Here is a 608-nt window from a genome sequence, read left to right on the forward strand (position 1 = left end):
TTCATGATCTCCTCAAGTGGGAAGTGAGATCAACGAACACGTCCTCTTTGCAAGGTATTGTGAGACCACCCATTGGATGATCGAAGCCAAACTGTTCTTCAGCTTGAGTTAACAAGTCTTGAAATAAAGGCTGACTCAAGTATGATATTGGCACGATGAATCGCTTCTTCTGACTCTCTCCTACATATACTGCACAATGACCTTTTGGAACACCTCCGGAATTTGAAAACCTCCTCAAGATTCTAGAACCTTGAATAAGGGGACTCATTGTGATACCCATGGTGAGATACTTTTGTAACTTTATATGATGAATTAAAAGAAAGAATAAAGGACTTTGAGAAATACACAGCAGTTGAGATTTGTATTTTGTGTAAAAAGCTTTCTGTGTATGTGTATATATACAAAGTTAGTAGTAAGTTTCATATCCAAATTTGGCGGTGAAGAGAATTTGGTGGCCACTGGTGAGAGACAATGGCACATGAAGCTTCACATGGTTTTGCTTACTCTATTATTATCAAGTATTCAGACAATAAATTTGTAGAAGAACGACATTAGGACCCGCTTTTATTTGAAATAAAATCCACAAGAATGATGAAGTTGATGCCGAG

The 608-nt window shown here is 37.5% G+C and overlaps 1 protein-coding gene across 1 annotated transcript; it reads right to left on the reverse strand.

Annotated features, from left to right (window-relative positions):
• Positions 1-4: 4 nt before the first annotated feature.
• On the reverse strand, positions 5-518 carry LOC125852886 (auxin-responsive protein SAUR21-like; the record flags this gene model as incomplete). Its single annotated transcript, XM_049532565.1, has 1 exon — positions 5-518. A coding segment is annotated over exon 1 (276 nt), but the record flags the coding sequence as incomplete, so codon positions are not given.
• Positions 519-608: the final 90 nt, after the last annotated feature.

This window comes from Solanum stenotomum, unplaced genomic scaffold, assembly GCF_019186545.1.
Source record: "Solanum stenotomum isolate F172 unplaced genomic scaffold, ASM1918654v1 scaffold651, whole genome shotgun sequence".
NCBI classification, from domain to species: Eukaryota; Viridiplantae; Streptophyta; class Magnoliopsida; order Solanales; family Solanaceae; genus Solanum; species Solanum stenotomum.